A 23,399-nucleotide genomic window follows, 5' to 3' on the forward strand; every position below is an offset into this window, starting at 1 on the left:
ACCGTCATAGCGATTTGTTGAAACCAAGTGATTTCGATTAGTCGACAGCACACGCGTAGTCTAATGAAACAGGGTGAACCATAGCGGCCGTCCATGAATCGGGGATTATACTTCAATACAAATCCACCGTTCGTCTCTCGTAGCTAAACCTCCTCCTTCTTGATTCCCAAGGGACATGCGGTGCTACGTTTCAAAGGTAGTGCATTCTTTTCCGCTCTAAGACAAGAATCAAGATCAAGCAAACCAGGAACTAATTTATCATCGTAAGATCACAATTCTGCATCATGCAAATGACATCCATTTTCAAGGTAATGGATGGGTGGATGTATTTTGCATGTTGACATGAGTTTCACCGATGTTTTCAGCGCGTTGACTTCGGGCTCGCATGGAGCACTGGTTTATTTAACAAGCACTGTACAACTCTTCGTACCATCAACGTATCCTCGAAACCACAGCGCAAACAGTATGCTAACAGCACCTCCTGAATGTATTGGAGTAGGATGCGTTCGTCGACCACTTGCTGATTCCACAATGGTTGGGTCATTCAAGGAGATCTTTGATCGACGGGTCCAAACTTGCCCAGTGCTCGTGAGATCAAAATAAATAGTGGGCGAAACTCTCTTTTTGATATGTATTCCATATTTCTGGGACAATATGTCAACATGCCTCCAATTCTGCAGCATGGTTAGCTAGTCCCCATGAAGAGGCTAGCCCATTGCATGGGCTGTGTTTCAGTTTGGGCCACTGGTTCTTCGGACAATGGGCCAAATGGGGACATAAAACATGCTATATGTCCCACAGAGCTGCCTCTTCATCTGGATTGGGTCCGGAACGACGATGCTGTGCACAGCCTTCCCTTTAAACATCGGGACAAATAGGATAAACTGTCAAAGGCCATCACAGGCTTGCTTTGGGAAACGAGCTTATCGCAAGGTTCATGTGAAGTCTCCTGTCTGATGGCGGTTCGGCTGTGCTCCATCCTCGCCTAATACCAAAGCAATAAATCTCATAAATGCCGCTCCATCAGCGCCCCCAGAACCAGCTTCACAGCTTTCTCTCCATTTCCGAACTCGTCCCAGGCCTCTTTTGAACCCTTTTTCGATAGTCCACGGGCCCCTATTCATTGGCCTTTGCCCATATCCATCTCTACCGCGGCCGCGACTGCGACTTTGGATCGAACGTCCCATCTCTATCCATTCTTCCTCGAGAGTGATTCTATGAATATCACGTAGACGAGAACGTAGGGTTGGATGCTGGTTGAACAATTCCTGTAGCTCCTGCGATTTCCCCAGCTGCGCGAACCCCGAATTTATGCTGAGAGAATTCGACGGAGCATCCTCCATTGTTGCAAGACCACTGTCCTGGCTTATCTCTCTTGTTTCGCCAACTGATCCCGCAGTAGAAATTTCATTCTGGGCGTAATTTGTTTGGAGTGACTGCACTGGTCTTGGGTTGCAATTTGGCTTGTGTGCTTGTGAGCAATTTAAAGAACAACTGGAGGGTGTTTCAACGCGTTAAGCTCACAGTTCTTCAAGCAAGTAGAATATCGCTTGCTCACCTCTGAAGGTCACAAGCAGGGCAACGGTATTTAAAAGGTTGGCTGCTGCAGACCTGGCACAAGGACATCATGGCAATATCATAATAATCTTTGTGAGGAGTAATATGGTGCTTGGTAGCGTTGGGACGTGATTGTAGACCAGGAGGAAGCAACTGATGCTGGGCAGTTTGCTCTGCAGAAGCTTTCGCAACAATCTTCTTGCGTGATGCGTCCTTTCGCTCTCCTTATGCAGCCGAAAGCCGTTCCAATACGATTAGCGTAGCACCGAGATTTCCGCTAAGCCTTTTTAGGTGTGGCTCGAGCTGCGTGGTGCAGGGCTGTCGAGCTTCCGTTGAACATGCAACCCAATATCCTGCACAATAGTCTTCCATGAAGCCATTCAACATCGACACGGTCCCAATCTGTTCTTTTTCTCGGGGACCCACACATTATACCCTCCGGACAGTCACAATGTCCTCCCAAATCAGCATCCAAACACGCTCCATCTACCGCTCTATTCTCCGCGAACTCCCCCAGCGCCCGCTCTCCTCCCCTTCGCCCCTCCAAAAACGAATCCGGACATACCTAGCGAACCCAGAGGGCCAAGCACCCACAGACCTTGCACAGGCCCGTATCGAGGAAGCGGAGCAATTCACCCAATACCTAAGAGCCCAGAGGCAATATACAACTTTACTCGAACGGTATAACCCTGGTGCGGATATGGATGAGCAGGAACGCGTTCGGTTAACGGCGAGAAGAGTGGGAATGGATTTACCGGTGGGGTCTAAGGATGCGAATGCTGGTAATGAAGGAAAGTCGTGATTTCAGGAGCTAGTTCGTGCATTTGTCGACGGGATGTATTGTACAGGACATACATTCACACATACGATTACAGTCTCTTTTCCCTTTGGGCTTGACCGCGATGGGACGCTTCAGGACAGGGAGTTATAGTCGTTGTGGGATACTTCGTGCCCTATTTTGACAGAATGCGCTGCAGTACTGTTCATGGGAGGTATTCTTAGAACCGACTTGAACCTATCCTCGACGGGGAAACTCGATTGGTACACATGAGGCATCTATCGATTCTAAAAGTTTGGAGACATGATACTAGTTGCGTGCATTAGCTTCCTGCCATGCTATGTACAAGTTCTCCGACAGAGTTTCCGATGTTAAGGTTTCTTCAAATGGGAATGGTAAAGATATAGATTTATACGCTATACCAATGACCAAGACATAATATCCATCCGCCAAACGCCAAAGATTAGATGCCAGATGTTAAATGCTAGATATCAAATGCACAAATGCTAAAGGGAAAAAAAAAAAAAAAAAAAAAAAAAAAAAAAAAAAAAAGGGGAAAGGAAAAAAAGTCATCCAAACTATGAGGCACTCCGCGAGCACCCCCAAACCATTCTAAAAAGCATGCAAATTAACCTCGAGCAGCCGCTCGAGTTACCAGTTTCTCCGCATAAGAATTCGCCGCTGAGCTAAAGAATCTTGTAAAAAGGTTCCCATTGGTAATCGCTCCCCCGGTCTTCGCTCGCTTAGTATGCTGTTGCTGAACGTCACCGTATCCCGGCAAGACTTGTGTTTTAGCTTTTGGCTTGATACTATGAATGGTAACGTAGCTAGACAACGCTGAAGGGCTATGTTTCGAATCGTCAAGCATGACGTCTGTAGTGGAGTATGTGCTAAAGCTAGCAGGAGTGCCTCGTGAACTAGGAGCAATGCTAGAGGATCTGGATGATGAGCCGTGGATGCTAGCCTCGTAGGAGAGGCCCGGAACATCCCTGAGGGAGGGCGGGGACCTCGACCGACCACCACCATACGAAGATTGGCGGCGCTTGTGACAGTGGATATAAGAACCGGAGTAGCTGGACATAGACATAGGAGAATCGTAAACTCCCCTGGATGGAATCCGATAGTGGGAACGTGGTGAAACACTCCGAGAACTGGACTTCTGGAGCATCGATGCTTGAAGTTGCCATTCACCCTGGATAGCAGCTTCCACCTGATCCTGCAACTGAAGACGATCTCTAATCGGGGCGAGGAAGGGCTCAAAATGGTCGAAAAGGTCTTCTTCTCTGACTCGAGTATCCCAGTCAAGCAAGGCAAGCAACTGACGTTCCATTAGATTGACTTCCGGCAAGGAGAATCCAAACCCCTCATAACTATTTAGAATAGTATAACGCGCCCAATGCTTATTCTTAGGGCTTGAGTCATTAAGATTCTTCGCGGCAAGGATGAGAGAGGCCAAGAAGATACGGTGAGGGGTGCATCGCATTCCTTTAGACATTGGAGGAAGCTTTGCACGCAATCTGGCCAAAAACACCAGCGATGTCATGAGCGTTGGAACCTCGACGTGGGATCGCTTGACTAAGTTGCGGATAAATGAGTCGACGGATGGAAGAGCAGGCTGGGAGGAGGTGGTGGCACCAGGCCGGGGGCTCTCTGGAGGAGTGATGGGCTGGCCTCGGTTCTGCGTGGGTGGCATAGCATCATCTCCGCACTGGAGAACCTCAGACGCCTTCTGAGCCAGATACCGGATCATATCGTTCGAAACAGGCATCATAATAAATTCGTTCATGGCCTCCCGATCATAACATGAAGTTGTTCTCTCCATGGTTACAGGCATCGTTCTGGAAAGAGAGAAAGAATAAACAAAAAGCTGGAACTCCTGAACGTTGATATCAGTTGTCGACCTTTTATGAACGGTAGAAAATGCAATGTGCGAATTCAAATCAGATAGATAACCAAAGCAAGGATGGTATTTGGGGAAAAAGAATTCGAAGGTTCGTCCAACTCCGGATGAAACCAAATGTAGAGAGTATTAGATTATTAGGTCGAAGGTGATATATTAAGGGGATCAATGCGAGGTGTCCGGCCAGCGGGATGATTCGACAGTGTGATTGTGCAGTGAAGATTGAGTCTTAACCTTTCAGCACCCTAGAGGCATACATGTCAGAATAATCTTGTCTCGCATTGACGGGGTGCCGTCTGTGGCCACACGGGGCCGGCAGGCGGGGAAGGTGTTGCTCAACGGACCTTGTATGAAAATAAGCGACCGATTATACCTTTTGAGCCCTGGCAATGTGGGACCAGAAGACGAATAGACCGTTGGTGTATTCCAGATACACCGGCTGTAATGCCAAAGAGCAAGTGATCAAGATAAATGAACGAAGAAATAAAAAGAACGGTAAGGAAATTCGTTAAAGGAAAACCGCTCAACAGGATATGAAAGGGCACATGGGATGAAAGCATGTGGACAACCCTCGTGAAGCGGATAGTTGAGGCGAGGTCATCAAGCCCATAATATAGAAAGCGGGAGAAGACAAGCAACGAGCAGTTCGTCAGAAACAATTCGCATCTGGACCAGAATACATATTTTGCAGATGCTGGGTACCAGGGCCAGGCGGCTGCTGGATCAGAGCCAGCGCCAAAAATCATCGTCTCCAACTGCAGACAGAAGGTGGAAGAGGACCATGGTTGGATATGGAGCGACGAGAGAGAAATCCCCAACGTGAGCAACGTGATTGGGGCAGCACAAATAAGATTACGCGCTGTGGTGGAGGGCGACGGGGTCGTGTAAGGGGTTTGTTTGACATGACCTATTAATATGTGCAATCACGCGTTGCTCTTTGGTGGACGAGCAGGTGGACGCTTTAGCGCCGTGGGTTGTTGGCACGAAGATCATTCGCCGTGAGCAGTCTGGATAAAAGTTCAGCCCAGGGGTTTGAGGTGTTTCAAGCTTGCGGCTTGGGGTTTATTTCCAGTCCAACCAGCTTGAACAGATCTCACGAGGTGAGGGAGTGCTCTCCCTTCTGGCTGAAGTCTGGATTGACCGCTTGACTTCCAGGTCGCCCAATAGAACGCCGTGGTAGCGGTCGTTGCACCTTGTCCTGCGGCGACTTGATGCCTCGCCGCCCACAACACACGGATAACCCACGGGTCTGAGCAAACAGTTTTGCCTTTCCACCATGGCTGGAAATCCTCCAAGTCGCCATTGACGCGTTCGGAATCGGCCAGCAACAAAGTTTAAACTTCCCACCTCGAATCGCTGACTTGACTCCTGTCTGAAGTAAAACAAACAAGGACGCCCCCTATTCATTGGCGAGCCGGACCCCTGGCCGTGCATGGTACCCATATTACTCCGTACTGTACGGAGTACCATGCAAGGACTTTTCTGCTCCAACCTCCGAAAACTTATCGGATTAATATCCATACAGATGACAGCTCATGTACGGAGTACAGTGCATCCGGATAATACTAAATTCAAGCTGTTGCGTGGGGAGTACGAGCGCGAACGTTATGGCTGACACTTATCATCATGCACCAGATCACCAGAGTCGCAATGACCTTCTTGTTGTGATCTCTGACCCTTCGGCATCTCGCACGTCCATCAGGGATTTGGTTTGGATTCTCGCCTCGCTTCTAACCATGTTTGGCACACGATGCTTACAGCCGTCCCCTCATCCCAGTTCCATTTCCTTGCATACACTCCCTGCATTCCTATCCAGCGCTTCCACCTCACCCCGATGGAAGTGTTATGGAATCCTCAGGAACGGAGAACCTTCCTGGTTTGGGCGGGCCCCCCGGGCTCTATTCGTCTTCGGAGTTCGGTAATGCAGTCCCCCCATGCCTTTTATTATTCATGTAAAGAAGGGACCTGTGATTTTCCCCATCCGGCCTAGTCTAGACCCGTTCTGGCATGGTGCACTTGGCGGCCGCGCCGCGCCTGTTCGTGCGCCGAACAGCTATATAAGGTGCTGTCCTGCTCCTCGCACTGCTTCAACCACCACACTTTCCCTTCCTCCTTTCCACTTTCCTCCCTCTCCATCTCTCCACCTCCGTGCCGGATCCACCGGCCCCCCCCCCCTGCGCCGCCACCTACCTGTTTCTCTTTTCTCCCTGGATCCCGGGCCTTCGCGAAGCTGCGACTCGCTTGCTTGCGCAGAGTTGGGCACGGACACCGCAGGAATTGGGGACAGGGACAGGGCCAGGGCAGGCTCAGCTGGGGCCTCGCGTACGAGAGATCATGACGCGCTGGTGTTAGATCACACTGCGCCGCGGAGATGGCTTGCCATTTCCAGCCCCGACCGATCGAGCAGAGCCCTCTCTCCAGGCAGGGGGGGGGGGGCGACTCGGTGACCCGGAGATAGTCATCACCCTTGCCTGGGGATCGCAGAAGCGAGCACGGCAACGGGATTTCCTGCCTGCGCAGACCGGTGATCACAGTCAATGACGGTCAATTGCCTCCTACCATAACTGCTTGTACGCGGGCGTGCAGATGTGGTCATGCCGGCGAGCTCGCTTGGGCGATGCTGTGCCGCAAAGACGGGATGGTCCTGGCCTCGAAATGCAAAGATCATGGTGGCATACATAGAATGCTCACTTCTGGGCCTTTGCACACGCAGGGGTTCACTCAGTCAGCCAGGCGTTCTTGTCCGGTTGGTGCTGGGATGGGAAGGGGTGTGCTGGTCCTGTGGCCCCGGCTGGATGTCTCCTCTTCCCCCTCTTCTCTGGTTCCCCAGAGACCTAGGAGCAGAGCCAATCTGGACTGTTGAGGCAAACACGTCTGCCTCCTTTCACTACGATCTTATCCCCGGATTGCATTGCGACGCTCAAATCGGCCGGTCGTTACGATAGACACACGCAAGGAAAAGATAGATTGGAGGCATGGGCGATTTGCACAACGAGGGCTATTCACTGGAGGTGTGTCATTACCGGGGATGCTCACAAGGGCAGGAAGCACAGGCGACTGAGAACTGAGGCACAGCGTCCAGTGCCGTTCCCAGCAAGACAGGGAATCCTTGTGGAGGGAGACGGGCGAATGGGAGGGGATAGCATTGTCTAGGCTCTTCCTGAGGGCAGAGAACCGGGGGGGGGAGGAATTTGATTGGAGTTCATGCAGCAGGTGGTGTGCGAGCCTTTCTCAGTGTGAGAATTGTTCCGGGCGAGCTGAGAGAAACGGGGGAGAAGGTTGGCTGAGGCCAGGAAAGTGCTTGGGTAGAAATCGAGCAGTTTCCTCCAGCAAAATGGCTCTCTCTTGCCTTGCCTTTTCCAACTTCTGCTGAATCTTCCCCGATCTCATTCCTTCCAGCTTTTCTGGGGTCCAAAGATGGGTCCCCTGAGGTCTTGGTATCCTGTTGAGTATGTGGATCTCACTGGTGACTCCGATGATGAGACCAGGAGTTTGAACACAAGGTGTGTGTCGGAGGACGAACAGTCCGTCCAGGCCATGTGAGAGGTGGGCTCCATTGAAGCTCCCGCTGCTTATGGTATGACCCTGTGCCTAGGATAAACAAGGCTGACTCCGAGCTGACTGCTGCAGATGGTGACAAGGGCGTGAACAGCATCGACAAAACCACTGCTGATGTGATGATTGCCTGCCCATGCGTATCTCCTGTCCACGGAATGGAATTGGCTTCTCAGGAGCCAGGTGTGAGCATCTCCGCTTCAACTGAGCCTGCCTCGCCGGTTCAACAGCGTGTTGTCCGGGAAAAGTCAATACGCGGCCGTCTGGAGCATGTGGACACTGGTGGTTATGTGGATTCTCTGCATCTGGTGATATTTCCCCCGGAGGACGGGCACGACCTCCCTCGAGGAGTGCACGACTCACTGTGGGGGGGTCCCAACGATTTTCCTGCCGCCGCGGCGCTCGGAGGGAGCACTGACTTGATCCCCGACATTGTCCGACCTGCAGAGTCCCATTCGAACCGCGACATCCCTGTGCCTCTAACCGTCAGCCCCTCCGGCCTGCTTCTGAGCACCGATCCCACGGCCGGGTCTGCGCGTCCCTCAGTCGGGCGGGTGGCGCTGCCGCCAGGTGATTACAGTGCCCCGAGCGAGTGCCGTGCGACGCGGCTGTCCCTTGGGGTCGCGGGGCGGGCTCTGGAAGTCTGTGCTTTGGAGATAGACAGGTTTGGGGGATGTGTTTCCACTGCAGCAGAACCAGGGGTCGCGATTTGTTGGGGATATCGATCTGCCGGCGGACTGCAACTATGACAGTGCGGAAGACTGTTGGCTGGTGGCATGCTGGCTTTGGCTGGCCGAGTCTATGATGAAAGAGCGAGAAGATGCCCTTTGTTGTGGGGATTCTGTGCCCCCTGTTGGTGGCATGGACGGCATCGATCTGGGCGTGGAGGAGCAGGTCTTTGGGCAGCCAGAGCCACAGAACTTGATGGGAAAGAAGAGGAGGAGGGCACTGAGACCAGTGTGTTCGAGTAAGCGGCAACGGCATTCTTATTGATGTGCTATTTTCTTGTCAATATACTGAGTGTTTACATCCAGCACTGCTCCATGGGTGATATCCCCTCAAGGTAACTTTGGTATGAGAGGCGGATGATAGGCCTTCTAATCTGATGTTCAGTTCGCGTCGGGAGACCATAGCAGTATCCCAGGTTTCCTGAGCTGGCAGATGGGCGTGTGCCTCACACTCTGCATGAGCACATCGCTCGTTTTCTCTTTACTCTGGCTTAGAAGATGTGAAGCTGGAGCCTCAGCCGCGACTCCATGCCAACCCAAGTCCAAGGCAGGAGAAGGAGAGACCACCCTCCCCAATGACAAAACATTTCACACGTTGATTTCATGCCCCGTGCTTACAGTGAAATGAAATGGAAGCACCAGGAGCCTTGAAATCATTTACTACATTCTGTTGCAGGCAGAGCTCCACAGTGGCATATATCAGTTTCCTTTGGAAGGCTAGTGGAAAAGCACTGAAAGGAACTTGAAGATCTTTGTCTGTGCCTTGATTTTAACTGTCTGTGGTTCTTTGGTACAGTGACAGCAACAATGAAGAGGATGACTATGATGAGGTGGATGAGGCATGACCAGACTTTTGTAATATGAGCGGACCTAGTATCAAAAGACAAACAAAATAAATTATTCCCAACAAAATAGGCCTATCAAGCCAATCTCGCAGAAAGTATCCAAACTCATCAGAAAACCCCAGACGGCAACCTCTTGTAGCCCAGTATCCAGAAAATCTCTGACTCTGAGTTCCGGGCTTCCACCTTCATCTGGCATTTGGCCATGTCATTTTGTCCATTGTGTTCCTTTGTAGTCTAGCTCCCTATGGAGTATAAATAGTCTGTAGGTCCAATCATTGTCATGGTCAAGTCATTTGATTAATTATCAACTGCATCTTTGCTGACTACTGCTTGGCATGTAACTAACTGGTTAGTGGGGTGGCAGGTTGCGGCGGGTTACAGTACTACCCGGGCGCCTGATTAGATGGGGGTTTAGTCAGCAAGGCAACCATAATAACCAGTTGGCATTATCCCCTCGTCCGGCCGCCAGGCAAAATTAGCGTAGAAATTAGCGTGTACAAGTAGCGTGGAGGCTGGTGTATTTGGCAGTAATCTGTAATTTATTTCCTCTAAGCCTATTTTGGTTATATTAGAATTCTATCTGTGGAATGGAACTCTTCCCAGCAACACCCCTTGAGGCAGAGAGCTACTATACAAACTGACTTCTGAGCAACCATACAGTGATCTAGGGACCCAGCCTTTCTTTATTTGATCCTGTTGCTTTTTATACTGACACCAGACACAAACTGTTATAGCTAACAATATAATTCATGAATGAATAAGATCTATATTTGATCATTGTGGTGGTAGAGAGTCAGTGGATTTGAAGAGAGTCTTATAGAGTTATTTACAGAATGTCATATGCCTAATCAGCCTAGTAGTAGAGCAAGAACAAGATAGCTAGTAAAGCATATAAGCATTGATTATCACATGGTCAAGCAGTCACCAGAGAATTGGCAGCCAGATTCTATAGCTAGTGCAATGAGTCTTATAGGATTCTCTATACTGATTTGCTATATCAAGGTTGCGCGTTTTGACCTTGGATCCTGTTGACCCCTTCCGCCAGCAGACGATAAAGCCAGTACATTGGATGCCCATCGCTGACATTGACCACACAGCAGTCGATGACGCAATTTTCATCTTGAATTGCATTCGCATTTGAGGCACGGAATCTCACAATCAAAAGATTCACACTATCGAAGCAGAATGTCTGAGGGCATTTGTACTTATGGGCGTACCTGTTGGCGGGTTAGTAAGGGCTAACCGAGAGGGATAAGACATCATACATTCGTAGCTCCTTGCCAATTCTGGTTTGTTCGTAGTTGTGGTACCAGCTTTCCAAGAATCACAGTGAATGAGGCCAGGCCTTTTGAATTCGCCTACTAGAGCACACGAACTCCCGAAACCAAAACGGACATCAACTGTCACTGCTGTGTCGGTCGGCTCAATGGGGCCCGTTTCCCACCTATGTTCCACATAAGGAGAGATCGAAAAGGCTTTCTCTATCGGAATGGTCATTCGGGCCTAGAGCCGCCGTGTATCGCCCTCATTGCCCACAATATGGCGAACGTCGGTCGGAGATTCGCCGTAGTTCTGCGCAAGCCTCAGGTGGTCATCTTGCTTTTCCAGCCCAAGGAGCGCAGGAGACTCCAGGGCAGCCTCTGGAACAAAATTGTACCTGATAATAGGCTCATAACCAGCTGCATCTGCCTTCAGAGAGGTGGTACCTGGAGCGTCATCGCCGATCGGGATAATTTCTTCTAGTGCCTGCGGCAGTGTCTCTCTAACTGTAGGCATCTTGTAGGAAAATAGCGTTGGTGTTGTATGGGAACATAGAAATACAAAAGAGATAAAAACCTGGGAGCAGAGGGGTATTATATCTCTGGAACATGTCTAGAGCTTCTTGGAGTGAATTGGGCAGACTTTGGAAACAGAGGGAACATGGATTTTGACCTTCCTTGAGATTCATCAATTTTTGGAGAGTGATAGCTTGCAGTCTAGACTTGTTACAGGGTCAAAGTCACCAGTAATATTTTGGGCAACTCCGTATAATGCCACGAATATGGCCCAAATAAGGCCTGTCCATGCCCCTACCCCTGCGGGGTCTGGTTCCCCCACCAAATAGAAGTGAGTGTGCTGGGGGTATGCAGCTCACCTGCCACTCATGTCCTTCTGCAGTGATCCAATCACTCAGCCAAACATCACAAAACATTGTGATTCCACATAGAGTCCTTGCATGACCACTATCAACAAAGGTATTGGAGCAGGATATCGCAAAATATTCGGCAGTCTGAAGAGAAAAACTGTCTCCTCAGAATACTTCATTGATTTGAGCTGCACAACTTGTACCAACACGCCATTGTTATGGTTACAGGCCCTCATTGATCCGCCCTCCATGCATCCGATGCCTCCAACACCTTGGCACCCGTATGTAAGCAAATGCAGGAAAGCCGTGAAGTCGAGGAAGAAATATTTTGCAAACGCGAACAGGCCGGAACATTCCGCACTGGGATTGAGTTTAGGATTATTGGCGCGAGAGGCTCGAGCAGCAACCCTGGATATTTCAAATTAGGCTGTAAGGCGGGGTAGGACTGTAGGAGGCTGCTGCGTAGTGCTTGAGAGATAGATATTAGGAGCGTGGAGGCTGGATGGGCATGCCTGCGCATCAGAATCCGTCTGCATACCTCTGGCCGAACCTAGTCTTGAAATATCTGTGGCTATCTCTACTGGTAGGTTATTTCGCCAGGTGAGCACTTCATCCCGGACACAAGTCCCCTTTCTCTCTTACAATGCGCAAGGGTTTCTAATATGCTTCTGTGCTGTTTTCCATGGCAGGATGTGCTGGGACGAGAATCCTGCGCCCAGGAAGTACAAGGGATGCGGACATACGGTGAAAGAGCCGGCGCAGCCACGCGTGGTCTGGTGCCCCGAGGCTTCACGGAGCGGTAGCCAGTGCGACGTGGTAAAGAAATCAAGCAAAGCCAGCAGCACTACGAAGCGCAAGTGTCCCGAATGCCGTGAAAAGGAAGATAAGAAGAAGGACGATGAAGGTACCGGTGCTGGAGGGACGGGTTCCTCTACAATCGCGAGCGGCATCTCGATCGCGACACCTGCGTAGGCAATCTATGTTTGGAGTAGAAGTTTGGTCAAAAATATGCGTCGGAGCCGGAGAAATAAGCTATAGGATGCTTTGTCTGCTTTTCCAGAGCCTATGGCGTAGGTATCTATATTCCACCGGGACATTTCTATGACGACTCAAAGACCTGGACGTCAAGACAGATCAAGAGTGACCTTATGAAAAATTAACGATCTCCACCATCATAAGATAGCATAGAAGCCACGGATATTTGTAGGAAGTAAATATTAAAGGGAAGCGGCAAGCTCTCCGCGCATGTTGAAAAAAGAAAATTTGACAGAGAAAAATCAGGTCAGGCATCACATTCAAGGAGACGATATGATAACGACAAAACCCAACTCCGTCATTAAATCACCCGGAACTCCAAAACATTCTTGAAAAAAGGTCGAGGATCAATGACATCCAACCTCTTGCAAACAAACTATTAGGTGTCGATGGTTGAAAAAGTGCGAGGACCTCATCATGGAGCTCCTTGGAAGATCGATACTGGCAACACCAGCATTTTTTAATAATTTCGCCCCAAGGCCCAAGACCATCTAACTTAGGCAAGTCCTCGATTGGGGGGGGCACCCAGTCATGGTGAGCAAGGTCGTTGTGGTACGACTGCCACAACATGATGGAGTATATTATGCATCCCAGGTGGAAGATGTCAACCTGCACAGTCGTGCCATCATCGTTGGCTGTCGTGATATCCGTGTCCGGTGGGAAAACACTGGCCTGTCCGAAATCTATCATCTTGAGCGTCGACAAATCGTCCGTGAGCAGAAAATTCCGAAGGGCAATATCGTATACCAGCACTTTGCTGACATGGTGGAGATGGTGGATAGTGCTGATTGCAGACAAGATCCACGTTGTCTTGATGGATTCGTCGACCTCTTTCTCTTCCGTGATATATCGCTCGAGATCGCCCTTCTTGTAGCAAACAAGGAGGATTCCCTCGTCGAGGATATCCACGCACTCTGCGACTCCATCGCACTCGCGCCCGACTCGCTTGTACACCTCTTTCTCTCGCTCAAGCGCCTCCCGATTGCCTTTGTTGTAGTATTCAGCACGTCTGCGTTCCTTCTCGTCGAGGAGTGTGAGATTCAGGATCTTGGGCGCCTTGAGCGCGTGCGTGCCGCGCTGGTACACGAAGGCCTCGGAACCGCAGCCGAGATGATGTTCATAGCGGTAGCTTGAGCCATCCGGGTAGATGTAGGCCATTAGTCTACGTGCACTTGAGCGCTTGCAAGAGGAACCGTGTGGTGAGGAGGGTGGTTGGTGTGCGTGAAAAAAGGTGTCGGAGATATGTTGATCCGGTTTGGTGTCTTTTTATTAGGTAATCCAACTAGCTCGCTCACGTGATCCATATAGATTAGCTGAGATTCTCCTATTTGGTGTCAAGTCAGTTAGTCTCCAGCTTAGTGGCTTGGATCTTCCTTGATCTGATGCAGAGTTTTCATCTTGCTTCTCATCCCACTATCCTAGGATGAGACAGCAAGAGCACACACATCTATCAAGTTCACATTCCGTGGTTCCTATAGCTTCTGCATATGGTTAGTAGCCTCGTAGCTCCTTCGAGACATGGTGGGCTAGCGGACGACAGATGGGTACCTGTGAGGTGATGGCGGCCGCCAGAATGGGTGTGAAGAGAGAGTGGGTGTGAGAGAAGCCCGGCATATTGCAGGGTCAAGAGGACAACAACTGACATTGGAATGGAGGAGGTGAGCCATTGCATTTTATGTGAAGTCTACTGCCCTGTCCTGGGATCAACAACGGTGGTTCAGTTATGATAGATGGTGGTGTGTGTTAAAGCGGCATGATGTGGAGTGGATGCTTGGACCAGGCAGAAAAGGTTGATGTGGAAATGCCACAAAGTGATCCTAAAGGCCACGGAATCCCGTGGCCATCCTCTTGTGTACCTCCGTTTAAGATGTAATCCTTCAACTTGCTTTTCAGCCTCGCTGAAACATCAGGTATTGGTGGTACCAGTTCTTCAGAGGATCGCTCTTCCCTAGTTCTGATTTGTGCAGCACGTGAAGGCCTAGTTGCGCCCTGTAGCTGTGAAGAAATCATGCGGTATTTGCCAATTTCCGTACACCGAGGAGTTACGAGGATCTTCAATCCTTCTGTGCCACCAGTGTCACAACACCGCAGTTCACTGGTGTTCCCGCGGCGTCTCTCGAAGCAATTTACTTCCAAACGCCCTCACGCTCCCCTCAGGTAATGACCGACAACCTTTCTACCATATAAGAAATAGAGTATCGCTTAAGATCCTCCTTGCAGCTCTCTCCAGCAGGTCGAATCCATCAGCCGTGATATATGCACCCGATACTAGGAGAATCAATGTTGGGACACTGAGCTTACACCACAGTCGAGCGCAAAAGACGACTGCGGTATCCCATATTTATATAGCATCATACGTTATATCATGAACAAGAGTGAATCCCCAGGGTCACCTTTCCCCAGCGCCAAAAGACCAAAAAAAAAAAAAAACACCAGGGGTCCTGGTGAAAACACCCGGTTCTTTGGGGGTTTTTTTGGTCCTTTTTTTTTGTTCCCTTAAATGACTCTTCATGAGATCTCAAGTAATTCTTCAAACTTTTTGAAGATTCTCTTCAGGATGCGCAGCATAAGTCTCGAACTTCAGCCCTTGGCGTGGGCTACCAGCGGTCGTGCCATTCGACCGTGGCACTGCCATCCGACAGAAAACACCTTTTTCTGCTTGATGAAGTTATGTTTTGCTTCCAGCTTGGCACAAAAACGGAAGTTTGTTTCAGTACCTCTGCTTGGCGCGCCTGAGCTGTCTCGGCTTATTTTATCTTATATTTTGTTCTCATGTCCGGTCACCATGTATAGGTGCGTGCAGTAGTTACTACAGATCAACTTCTCACAGTGTGTAAGGAGAAGCTGGCTCTGAGCCTCCATGCCACTGTCAGCCCTACAACCAGCAGGTCTTCCAATGGGTCTACTTACCAGAAACTCCCGAACAAGATCAACACCTGTGACACCAACCATGCAGATATCATGGCATTCTTGGACTGGGTGGACTTCCCAAAACGAACACCTCTTCCCATTTCACCTCCGTCAGCCCCCTTGAATCAGTTTGTACGAATGATTGCCGACACCAGCTTCAATATCAAAACTGATCGCGCCACGATTGTGCGTGGAATTCGGCAATTCTCTGTACTCTGGCTCCCGATTGGAAGGATTGGAGGCAGTAGATTCTTCCGCATTGTCCCATGCATCTATGGCTTACGTCCGGAGGTACCACCTTCTGTTGATTTTGAGGACATCTTCCCGCAGTCAGTCCTTGGCGTAGATGACAACATCCGACCAGGCACAGCTTTCCATAGCTGTGGCGAAAAGTTGCCTGATGGAAAAGCTAACTTGAGTGGACCAGGTGATCTCGACGCTGGTGGATTCAACTGCTTCCAGCTCGAAATTTTGCAATCTTTGGGAGGTGAAATTGATAAACCGCTCTCGTATGAAGATGTTGACGAAGGAGAATGGTGTTCTACTAGGTTCTACGCCGTTGTCAGATTCGGCCCAGATGGTCTTGAGAGAGGTATTACGCTATTTTGGATTGCTTTCGCCCTGATGATGAAGATAGTGAACATGACTTCACGCCTGATCATGGACATACCTGCTGCGATTATCTCCTAGTTAGCGGCCGGTTCGCATCTAAGCGATTTTCGCTAGCCGAACTCCCTGATCACATCCAGGACCTCGGTTTTTCAAAGGCTTTCGAGCTCAAGTTGTGCGGCACCGTGTCGATGTCGTTAGGGCGATCCAGATTGCGGAGGGAGTGATCAAGCGAGGAATAGGTGAATAAATGCTGATATAGATTGGTAGCTAATAATTTGCTCTCGATTCGGGACTTGCAGTTCGCCTTTTGTCTGGATTCCTCTTGGTGCTTCCCTCAACATTCATATCGGGGATCGCTATGTATATGATATTTCCTAATGAATGAATGTTTCTTATCATTTTCTGCTCTTGCGCCGATTAAATTCTCATACATCTACTCATAATCCACCGGTTGTCACAACGAGTTTCTGCGCTCCTAAGTTAGATACTGATCAATCAGATATCCAAGCAGACGAGGGGCATCCGGAACGTAGCACATTAAGATTTCCAGGGCAAATCCTACTAAAAATTTTTGATGTTCAAGTTTCTGTACACGAGATGGATCAAAAATAGAAACGAATAATAGTTGACTACGTTTCCCGCGTCATAGTACAACAGTTCCGGTTTCTGTAGTTCAGGATGCTGGTATACACATGTTACATTCGCAAGAAAGAATTTTGATGCCATGCTGCGCCTTGGATCATAGCAGGCGCAAAAGCAAGCATGCTGCAGTATAAGGCAAGCCAGAATGCATATTTCTCCATTTCTATATGGGTATGGATGCTGGTCAACATGCTTTGCGTCAGAACCAGGTTTAGGTTCTTAGATGTTCTATAGAGCTTTTTCCTTGTCAAAGAGTTCTATGTATAAATCTTCATTTATTCCTTGTCCTTTTCCAAAGAACGAGCAAGAACATACTTGCAACGATATATGAGACGCCAGCGAAGACCTGTGGATACAGATACTCTCTCCCTGACTCAGGTCGGCGGAGCTTTAATGCGATTACCTCAGCGACTAGAACCAATTGTTAGTTAATATAAACATCAAATAGCATGTTCGGAGAGGCAATGGATATATAAAACGTTTCAATGAGAGGTGGAGCCGTACACATTGTTGGAAGAACGACAGAGAGCCATGATAACGAGAGTAGTGACTGAAGCTCTCTCAGCCCCGCGATCTCAACGCAAAGCGGGCCGATGGCCTGATATCGAATCAGCTTAATCCGAGACTTTCAAAAAAGAGCGGCTCCTTACAACCCAAAAGACACCCAACATTCCACCACATAGCAGCGCGAACAATATCAGCACGCCATAAAGGGTGCCAGGGAGCCAAATTGCGAAGCATATGATGCCGCAAAAAAAGGTCAAGGAACCTGCCACTTGCACCCTTCCAAACCGATCGCTTGAGATCCCAATTAGTGGACGACCGATGGCCGTGCCGAGGTTCAGCATCGCATTCACGGACGCCGCCTGGGGTTTTGAAAGCCCGATAGAGCGCGCATAATCAGGCAACGAATACAATAGTGTCATATAGCCGAACATGGAAACAAAGGCCCAGGAAACGACCAACAGCACGTCAGTGCGACGGAGCAGCTTCGTATCAAAACCGCGCTGGGGTGGTTGTATCGCTTCGTTGCGATGTTTAATCAAGGCAATAGAAATTGACAGCATCACAGTAACGATGATAGCAGTAATGCGAAAAGCCCAGGACAAAGAGAGTTCCCTGATAACCGCCTCAGTGGTGAAGGAGAACATCAAGCCCCCGAGTCCAGAGCCAGCGCCGCATATTCCATTTGCCAGGCTCCGTTTCTTATCGAACCATTGAGAGATAATCGCCACATTAGGTATGTAAACCAGTCCAATTCCCAAGCCAACCATAACTCCCTGTGAGATGTAAAGCTGCCAAAGTCGTTTCACGAACGATGCAGCAACGAAACCACCTACAAGGAAAACAATACCTAAACCCATCGTAAACCGGGCTCCAGTCTCACGAGCAAGGATTGTGACGAAAGGAGCAAATATCATGGCCACTGAGAAGTTGAATCCACCAATCAGGGCGTAGTCAAGCGGCCTTGCCTCAGGGAACCTGTTATGCGACAGATATTCTGCGAGATAGACGCCATATGCCTATGATAGATAGTGTCACAAGAATTAATAATGGATGAAAAGGCTTTGGGCGACAACAGGGCTGACACGAAGAATAATGGCGAACGATTGAGACATACCGATATAATGCCCCATGTGAACCAGCTCAGTGTAAAGCAGGCGGCAACAATAACCCAGCCATATCCACCATCAGGCGGTGGTGATATATCTGGCTGAGGTCCAACATCCTCACAGATTTCATTGGAATCTTCGTTGCCCATCTAGAAAATATCCCCTGGAATGTAGGGTATTGTTCCTAGATATCGCAGCTCTAGAGGGACAAGAATAGGGCTTCTAAACCAACAAAATGTTATTCCTGTTGTCCAGAATCAAGAATCGAAGAGAATATCGCACCATCCCCCACCTGCAGGTGCTGCATCGACGGCTTATTCCCTTTCGGCTTCTTACTAGTCTAAAAATGCCGGATTTACGAAGCCGGTATAGTCCCGACAAAGGAACATTTCAGTGATCCCCATTTGTTTCCTCGCACATTCCCCAATAACGACTCGACAGAGTGATGAGGGGGAGACGGGGAGCCACTGCGGGGAAGCAGAGACCTTCTGACCTTGCGACCGCAGCGCGATGGAGATGCGCGGGGAACCATCCCCAAAGGCACAACCGGCTGGTATCCGGAGGCCTAGTAACCGTGAATATAACTGTTACTGCCCCCAAATTGGTCTGAGTTCCTGTTTGCTCCCCGATGGCCGATGCTGGGCAACGAACAGCCGTCAATTGCGATATCACGTGGGTGCAGGGAAGGAACCGTTCCATTAAAGACAATTTGATGGCCTATGTTAGGCTCAGAGACGGTGAACTTTGGCGGGCAGTTACCTGGTGATGATTGGTCGGAGCTTCAACGCAAAGAGCTACGAAAATTTTCTGCAGCCAATCAGCATGAAGCAGTGACATATCACCATCTGGAAGGAAATTGGAATGTCGATATTATTTATTGCTTGCTGGCAGCGGAGACTATGATGATAGCTGGATAATCTTCGAAGGATATTGCAGAGACGGGCTCAAATACTGAATACCTTTCCATAATCTCGTTAATCTCATTTACAATGTCGCCAATCGATGAGGAAGTCGTTCGCGATGCTACTAAACCGGAGACCGTGGACAGCTGCGACCCCGAGAAGCAAGGCGGGACATGTGTTCGTGGAAAATCGGTCCCAGAGTCTCTTTTCAAAGGGCTGGGTATTATAGATCGGTTTCTGGCCGTCTGGATATTCCTCGCCATGGCAATCGGTATTATCCTCGGAAATTTTGTTCCAAATACGGGCCCAGCATTGCAAAGGGGAACTTTTGTTGGTGTCTCCATACCTATAGGTCAGTGAATGCTCTTCTCTCTCCCCTTGAACGTCTAGCTTGAGCTTTGGTAAGCTGGACTCTGAGCTAATTCAATCCAGCGGTCGGGCTACTCGTTATGATGTATCCCATCTTGTGCAAAGTGCAGTACGAAACTCTGCACCGAGTTTTCAAGACGCGAGAAATCTGGATCCAAATCGGCTTTAGCATCGTTTTGAACTGGATAATTGCGCCACTTTTTATGGTGAGAGAATTAGCTCTATGTTTTCAAGGAATATTTTGCTGACTCCACGACTGGGAAGTTGGGTCTCGCGTGGGCTTTTCTTCCCGATGAACCTGAACTTAGGGAAGGTCTGATTTTAGTAGGATTGGCGCGATGCATCGCCATGGTAAGTCTCCCAAATGCGTCTTCTGGTTTAACGTCAAGATATTAACGGTGTATCAATATCAGGTTCTGATCTGGACCGGCCTTGCCGGGGGCGATAATGACTACTGCGCGATCCTTGTGGCGATCAACTCGTTACTTCAGATGGTTCTCTTCGCCCCGCTGGCCGTCCTATTTGTAAAAGTGATTAGCAATTCTAGCGACCAAGTCAGCGTCTCCTACTCCATCGTCGCCAAAAGCGTTGCCGTATTTTTGGGAATTCCTCTCGGAGCCGCCATCGTCACCAGATTCGCACTTCGGAGTCTCGCCGGATCAAAGTGGTATGACAACGTCTTCCTCAAATGGGCAGGACCATGGTCCCTCATTGGACTGCTATTCACCATACTAGTCCTCTTTGCCTCGCAGGGAGAGCAAGTAGTGCACCAGATCGTCTCTGTTGTTCGCGTGGCTGCTCCCTTAATTGTGTATTTTGTCGTGATCTTCTTTTGCACTCTGATCGTGGCGTACCGACTGGGCTTCGGATACAAACTATCTGCGACTCAAAGCTTCACCGCGGCGAGTAACAATTTCGAACTTGCCATTGCTGTGGCCGTAGCGACATTTGGGGCTCAGAGTGACCAAGCTTTAGCCTCCACTGTCGGTCCACTCATTGAGGTTCCAGTGCTTTTAGGGCTGGTATACGTTGTGAAGTTCATTGCAAAGAGAGTTGGATGGAACGCCTAAATGCCATGGAAAAGTGCGTTTTCTTCTAATCCTAGAAGCAGAGATAGGAAACAATATGTAGATAATAAGCAGCGGATGTATGCAATGCATGTACGGAGTACTACGGAGCCCAAAACGCCGTGTTTGAGCTTTGCAGAGCGTTCCTGATGACTAAGAATTGATGTCACCCAATGGCGTTCTACGATAACGAATTTTTGATCGCTCTCCCAAGTCTCCCCTCGTCGGCCTGGATCGTTTTCTGCAGAGCACCCCGTTTTCCTTTTATTCTTCTTCTTCTTCTTCTCTCTTTCATATAGGTACTGTCAAAGTTTGTTACTCAATAATTTATAATGCCTCCTACGCAGTGTTTTAACTGCAAGTCCGCCCGAGCAGTTATCATCAGGCCCAAAAACCGCCACAAGCTATGCAAGCAGTGCTTTCTTCGTATTTTTGAGACCGAAACACACGAGACCATTACACAAAGCGCTTTATTTTATCCGGGCGAACGTGTCGCCATCGGCGCCAGCGGTGGCAAAGATAGCACAGTCCTTGCCTCCGTCCTAAAGACCCTCAACGAACGATACAACTACGGGCTTGACCTTGTCCTCCTATCCATCGACGAAGGCATCAAAGGGTACCGAGATGACAGTCTGGAAACTGTCAAGCGGAATGCGGTCCAGTACGATATGCCCTTGGAGATAGTCAGCTATGGCGAGTTGTACGGGTGGACGATGGACCAAGTTGTCGCGGAAATTGGGAAAAAAGGAAACTGCACATACTGCGGGGTATTTCGTCGCCAGGCGCTAGATCGCGGAGCTGCGAAGCTCGGCATTAAACATGTTGTCACGGGGCATAACGCTGACGATGTCGCTGAGACGGTGATGATGAACCTCCTTCGGGGTGATTTACCGCGGTTGGCCCGGGGAACATACATTGTGACGGGGTCATCGGCCAGTGAAATAAAACGCAGTAAACCCTTGAAATACGCTTATGAGAAGGAGATTGTTTTATACGCACACCACAAGAACCTCGACTATTTCAGCACTGAGTGTATATATTCACCTGAAGCGTTTCGGGGCAGTGCCCGGACGCTGATCAAAGATCTGGAAAAAATACGGCCAAGTTCTATATTGGATATTGTTAGGAGCGGTGAAGATATGGCCGAGTTGGTACCATCAGAGATCAGTACTTCGGCCACTTGTGCATCAAAGAATGCGACTTCGGCCAATGCTGAAGATGGGACTGAAGACTACTCGACTGGCGGGTGCGCAAGTCAAAATGGAAGGAGCAGCGGTCATGAAATGGCAGAAATGGAGAAACAACTTGCTGAGAACGAAGCGGCCCAGTCTCGTGAGACCGAGATCACCCTTGCGGCTCTCGGAAAGAACAAGAAGAAACAGCTCGCACGAACCAGCCATCGCAATGGATCTGGTAGCCAGAAACCGTTGAAGGTTCAAACGATGGGGCAATGCGAACGATGCGGATACCTCTCGAGCCAGAAAATTTGCAAGGCATGTACGTTACTCGAAGGATTGAATAAAAGCAGGCCTCAAACATCCGTCGATTTGGTCGTTGGCGTTGAGGAAGAGGAAGGGAGCTCGACTCTTATGCGACAGATGGAACAGATCCAGTTATCTAGTGGCTGAGTATTGCTGCGCCTCAAGCCAATAATGTTAATCTGGAATATTCCACATCGCAATATAGTTCGTTCCAACGACCACGCGTCTTGACTCCGCACAGAGCTTGCCGGCTCGTTGTGAACGCCAGCAGCGGCTGCTGGACACCCTAACAGTACGGCCAGCGCTCGGTCCCACGATCCGAGCTCGAATGCACCATTTGGTGAGTAGAATCGCATTTTTGGGGAGCCGGCGCTAGTTTCGCTCTATCGGAACTCGCTGGCTGGCAAGAGGTCGAATTCATATGGGCCCCATGTCTAAGAGTCCCTTTGCCATATGGGCGACGATGTGTCGCACGCTGATACGCCTGTTAGGGTCGCAGATGGACCACTAGGACTCCAAGGGCCGAGATGTAGTATCGGGTGGATGTTGGAATTCAGCCTTGAGCTCTTCCATGAGTAGACCACCATGATAGATGAAGAGAGATAGGTGCTAAATAGGAAAGCTTTCGGTCCTATCATTCCATAATACCAAGTAATTAATTAACGCACGGGCATAAATACACAATCAGTGTGCGTCTGGATAACAGCCATCGACGCACGATCTCAACGCGTTAGTTATCCCGAACATTATCCAACGGTCGCATCGATAATCGAATCGTCGGGCTTCTCCCCTCACCACACAAAGGTGTTCCCGTGACAAAGGTGTTCCCGTAAATCGAGGTGTATCTTCTGGACAACGGACTGTATTTTGCTGTAGTTTTGCATCATAGATTGCTCCAAAAGAGCTCAGGGAATTTGGAATGTTCGCCCTATCCAGCAACGGAAATTGTATTTATTTTTAATTTTAATTTTAATTTTTTTTTTAATAAAGATCTGTCGTTGTCCTGGGCGGCATGAAGCCCGGTGGACATAAACCACCGGACATCACCAGACGAGCGATTCGTCAGCGTGGTTGGGTGTAACCAAATCGCCCCCTCCTCGCGTGCTGCCGGCCGCTGACGTCTCTCAGTGGCTTCCGGATCCCTGGTTGTCACTTCCTCCACGCCACGGTGGGGTGGATGCCCAGGCCGCAGCAGCAGAAGCAACAACATCACCATCATCATCATCATCATCACCGCCATGACCTCTCTCTCCGCAGCGAGAGGTGGCCGTCACAGAAGC

The 23,399-nt window shown here is 49.5% G+C and overlaps 11 protein-coding genes across 11 annotated transcripts; 6 read left to right on the top strand and 5 right to left on the bottom strand.

The window, feature by feature from the left end:
- Positions 1-935: 935 nt before the first annotated feature.
- D8B26_000532 (uncharacterized protein) lies at positions 936-1,343 on the bottom strand (the record flags this gene model as incomplete). Its single annotated transcript, XM_003071343.2, has 1 exon — positions 936-1,343. The coding sequence occupies one exon, from the start codon at positions 1,341-1,343 to the stop codon at positions 936-938; it is 408 nt and encodes a 135-aa protein (XP_003071389.2).
- Positions 1,344-2,008: 665 nt separating this feature from the next.
- Positions 2,009-2,359, top strand: D8B26_000533 (uncharacterized protein; the record flags this gene model as incomplete). Its single annotated transcript, XM_003071344.1, has 1 exon — positions 2,009-2,359. One exon carries the CDS (start codon positions 2,009-2,011, stop codon positions 2,357-2,359), a length of 351 nt encoding a protein of 116 aa, XP_003071390.1.
- A 213-nt stretch (positions 2,360-2,572) lies between these two features.
- Positions 2,573-4,157, bottom strand: D8B26_000534 (uncharacterized protein; the record flags this gene model as incomplete). The annotated part of the gene is made up of 2 exons (XM_003071345.2): positions 2,573-2,644; positions 2,991-4,157. The coding sequence occupies 2 exons, from the start codon at positions 4,155-4,157 to the stop codon at positions 2,573-2,575; spliced, it is 1,239 nt and encodes a 412-aa protein (XP_003071391.2).
- Positions 4,158-6,324: 2,167 nt separating this feature from the next.
- D8B26_000535 (uncharacterized protein) lies at positions 6,325-9,427 on the top strand. Its single transcript, XM_066123257.1, has 2 exons — positions 6,325-7,812; positions 7,866-9,427. The coding sequence occupies exon 2, from the start codon at positions 7,913-7,915 to the stop codon at positions 8,537-8,539; it is 627 nt and encodes a 208-aa protein (XP_065979331.1). The 5' UTR covers positions 6,325-7,812; positions 7,866-7,912; the 3' UTR covers positions 8,540-9,427.
- Positions 9,428-10,866: 1,439 nt separating this feature from the next.
- On the bottom strand, positions 10,867-11,139 carry D8B26_000536 (uncharacterized protein; the record flags this gene model as incomplete). Its single annotated transcript, XM_066123258.1, has 1 exon — positions 10,867-11,139. The coding sequence occupies one exon, from the start codon at positions 11,137-11,139 to the stop codon at positions 10,867-10,869; it is 273 nt and encodes a 90-aa protein (XP_065979332.1).
- Positions 11,140-11,990: 851 nt separating this feature from the next.
- On the top strand, positions 11,991-12,460 carry D8B26_000537 (uncharacterized protein; the record flags this gene model as incomplete). The annotated part of the gene is made up of 2 exons (XM_066123259.1): positions 11,991-12,088; positions 12,178-12,460. 2 exons carry the CDS (start codon positions 11,991-11,993, stop codon positions 12,458-12,460), a joined length of 381 nt encoding a protein of 126 aa, XP_065979333.1.
- A 214-nt stretch (positions 12,461-12,674) lies between these two features.
- Positions 12,675-13,681, bottom strand: D8B26_000538 (uncharacterized protein; the record flags this gene model as incomplete). The annotated part of the gene is made up of 1 exon (XM_003071346.2): positions 12,675-13,681. One exon carries the CDS (start codon positions 13,679-13,681, stop codon positions 12,830-12,832), a length of 852 nt encoding a protein of 283 aa, XP_003071392.1. The 3' UTR covers positions 12,675-12,829.
- A 1,512-nt stretch (positions 13,682-15,193) lies between these two features.
- On the top strand, positions 15,194-16,430 carry D8B26_000539 (uncharacterized protein; the record flags this gene model as incomplete). Its single annotated transcript, XM_003071347.2, has 4 exons — positions 15,194-15,226; positions 15,317-16,025; positions 16,183-16,284; positions 16,345-16,430. The coding sequence occupies 4 exons, from the start codon at positions 15,194-15,196 to the stop codon at positions 16,428-16,430; spliced, it is 930 nt and encodes a 309-aa protein (XP_003071393.2).
- Positions 16,431-16,958: 528 nt separating this feature from the next.
- On the bottom strand, positions 16,959-18,935 carry D8B26_000540 (uncharacterized protein; the record flags this gene model as incomplete). Its single annotated transcript, XM_003071348.2, has 5 exons — positions 18,583-18,935; positions 18,309-18,522; positions 17,338-18,210; positions 17,192-17,285; positions 16,959-17,098 (listed from the first exon to the last, which is right to left on the bottom strand). The coding sequence occupies exons 2-5, from the start codon at positions 18,447-18,449 to the stop codon at positions 16,959-16,961; spliced, it is 1,248 nt and encodes a 415-aa protein (XP_003071394.2). The 5' UTR covers positions 18,450-18,522; positions 18,583-18,935.
- Positions 18,936-19,289: 354 nt separating this feature from the next.
- On the top strand, positions 19,290-20,641 carry D8B26_000541 (uncharacterized protein; the record flags this gene model as incomplete). The annotated part of the gene is made up of 4 exons (XM_003071349.2): positions 19,290-19,554; positions 19,635-19,777; positions 19,836-19,922; positions 19,985-20,641. The coding sequence occupies 4 exons, from the start codon at positions 19,290-19,292 to the stop codon at positions 20,639-20,641; spliced, it is 1,152 nt and encodes a 383-aa protein (XP_003071395.2).
- A 329-nt stretch (positions 20,642-20,970) lies between these two features.
- Positions 20,971-23,060, top strand: NCS6 (nucleotidyltransferase; the record flags this gene model as incomplete). Its single annotated transcript, XM_003071350.2, has 1 exon — positions 20,971-23,060. The coding sequence occupies one exon, from the start codon at positions 20,971-20,973 to the stop codon at positions 22,264-22,266; it is 1,296 nt and encodes a 431-aa protein (XP_003071396.2). The 3' UTR covers positions 22,267-23,060.
- Positions 23,061-23,399: the final 339 nt, after the last annotated feature.

This window comes from Coccidioides posadasii, chromosome 1 (genome assembly GCF_018416015.2).
Source record: "Coccidioides posadasii str. Silveira chromosome 1, complete sequence".
Lineage (NCBI taxonomy): Eukaryota > Fungi > Ascomycota > Eurotiomycetes > Onygenales > Onygenaceae > Coccidioides > Coccidioides posadasii.

Coding starts and splice junctions, on each gene's coding strand:
- D8B26_000535 (XM_066123257.1), top strand. CDS start 7,913: ATGATTGCCTGCCCATGCGTATCTCCTGTCCACGGAATGGAATTGGCT.